This window comes from Littorina saxatilis, linkage group LG15 (assembly GCF_037325665.1).
Source record: "Littorina saxatilis isolate snail1 linkage group LG15, US_GU_Lsax_2.0, whole genome shotgun sequence".
In the NCBI taxonomy this organism is placed as follows: Eukaryota; Metazoa; Mollusca; class Gastropoda; order Littorinimorpha; family Littorinidae; genus Littorina; species Littorina saxatilis.
Window position 1 is genome coordinate 32,366,503 of NC_090259.1, and position 1,808 is coordinate 32,368,310.

A 1,808-nucleotide genomic window follows, 5' to 3' on the forward strand; every position below is an offset into this window, starting at 1 on the left:
CCTTCAGGCTTTCCTCACCTTTCCTGCTTTTTGCAAGGAAACAGAATCTCAGAACATGGTTCTCGAATTCCATGTTTATTTGTGTCAAACATCAGATTGGTTGTTTAAAAAAAAGAAGTTTTATTGACTTGCTTTAAATTTCACTGTTACCCCCGCCCCAAAGCCTTCCTTCCCCCCTCCAAATTCTCTTTCACTCCCTCTCTCTCTCTCTCTCTCTCTCTCTCTCTCTCTCTCTCTCTCTCTCTCTCTCTCTCTCTCTCTCTCTCTCTCTCTCTCTCTTTCTCTCTCGCTCTCTCTCTCTCTCGCTCTCTATGTTCGATTGCTACCAGCTTGTACTTATAATTACTTGCATAGTATGCATTTGATTTTATGAATAACCACATATGTATGCTCTTCATGCCTCATCTTCATCATCATCATCATCATCATCATCATCATCATCATCATCATCATCATCGTCATCTTTATCATCACGTGCTGAAGTTTTCTGACCTCCTTTTGTTGGTAATCTTTTTAACTTTTTAATTTTTAATTTTTCAATTTTATCATTGTGTGTCTGTGCGTCCCAAGGACAGATTGTAAGGAAAGGCGTAGCCTTAAATCTTAATCCTTGTTAAATAAAGTTCAATTCAATTCAATTCTATTCAATTCAGTTCAATTCAATTCGATTCAATTCAATTCAATTCTCTCTCTCTCTCTCTCTCTCTCTCTCTCTCTCTCTCTCTCTCTCTCTCTCTCTCTCTCTCTCTCTCTCTCTCTCTCTCTCTCCCCCTCTCTCTCTCTCTCTCTAATTTTTTAATTATATAATTGTGTGTCTATGCGTCCCAAGGACAGATTGTAAGAAAAGGCGTAGCCTTAAATCTTAATCCTTGTTAAATAAAGTTCAATTCAATTCAATTCAATTCAATTCTCTCTCTCTCTCTCTCTCTCTCTCTCTCTCTCTCTCTCTCTCTCTCTCTCTCTCTCTCTCTCTCTCTCTCTCTCTCTCTCCATTGTTTTCGTCCCTTCGATGTCAGTTTCCCCTTTCTTTAATTTCTCCATGATACTGACACCTACTTGTTTTAATAACAAAGAAAAATGTAAGCAGCCTTCAGAGGGGGTTTCCCAAGGTTAAAAATAGAAGAAAGAAAAAAAGGGCTGGCGAGTCACCAGCAACGTCAATACTTGCGCAGAAAAAAACTAGTTAGGTGTTTGGAGTGCGAAAAGATTTCCCTGGTTCAAAGGGAGAGCAACGATTCCCCAACAGATCGTGTAAATGGACTAATCTGCACTTGTTTCTCCAAACGCTTGGCTCTTGCTCCGAAGTAATCATTTGCTCGTCCGCGAAACGTGCCACGAGCCGGAATATCCCTCCGCCATTGACACACACACTCTGCGCGCGCGCAGTGGTTGATTCGAGTATCCCGCGGACACCGAGTCGCCTGCTCTATGTGACACTGTGTGTATGATTATTGTGACACAAAAAAATGGATAGTGACATTGTGTTTCTTGTTCATACGTGGATTTAAACTTTCAACAAGCATGGATACTTTCGAAGCCGACGACGAGGAATATTTGCCTTTGCGAGTAGAAGGCTGGCTGAACGTCTGGGGTAAGTTTTCATTGATTTCTTTTTCGTCTGCTTCGCTTTTCTTGGCAGTGTCGTCTGCTATACAGTATTCGGGATGGGGAGACGCTCTTTTTCTCTTGCGCGTGTAAAAAGAAGAGAGAGACAGAAGGGAGGAACGGGTACTGCCCCGTCTGTAACAGGAGATTATGCAGCGTGAATAGCGGGTGCATTGTCGCGGTCGAACAAAAGATTTTATAGA

The 1,808-nt window shown here is 41.8% G+C and overlaps 1 protein-coding gene across 1 annotated transcript; it reads left to right on the plus strand.

Moving 5' to 3' along the window:
- Nucleotides 1-1,399: 1,399 nt before the first annotated feature.
- On the plus strand, nucleotides 1,400-1,591 carry LOC138948115 (uncharacterized; the record flags this gene model as incomplete). The annotated part of the gene is given in 1 exon segment (XM_070319634.1): nucleotides 1,400-1,591. A coding segment is annotated over 1 exon segment (70 nt), but the record flags the coding sequence as incomplete, so codon positions are not given.
- Between the last annotated feature and the right edge of the window lie 217 nt (nucleotides 1,592-1,808).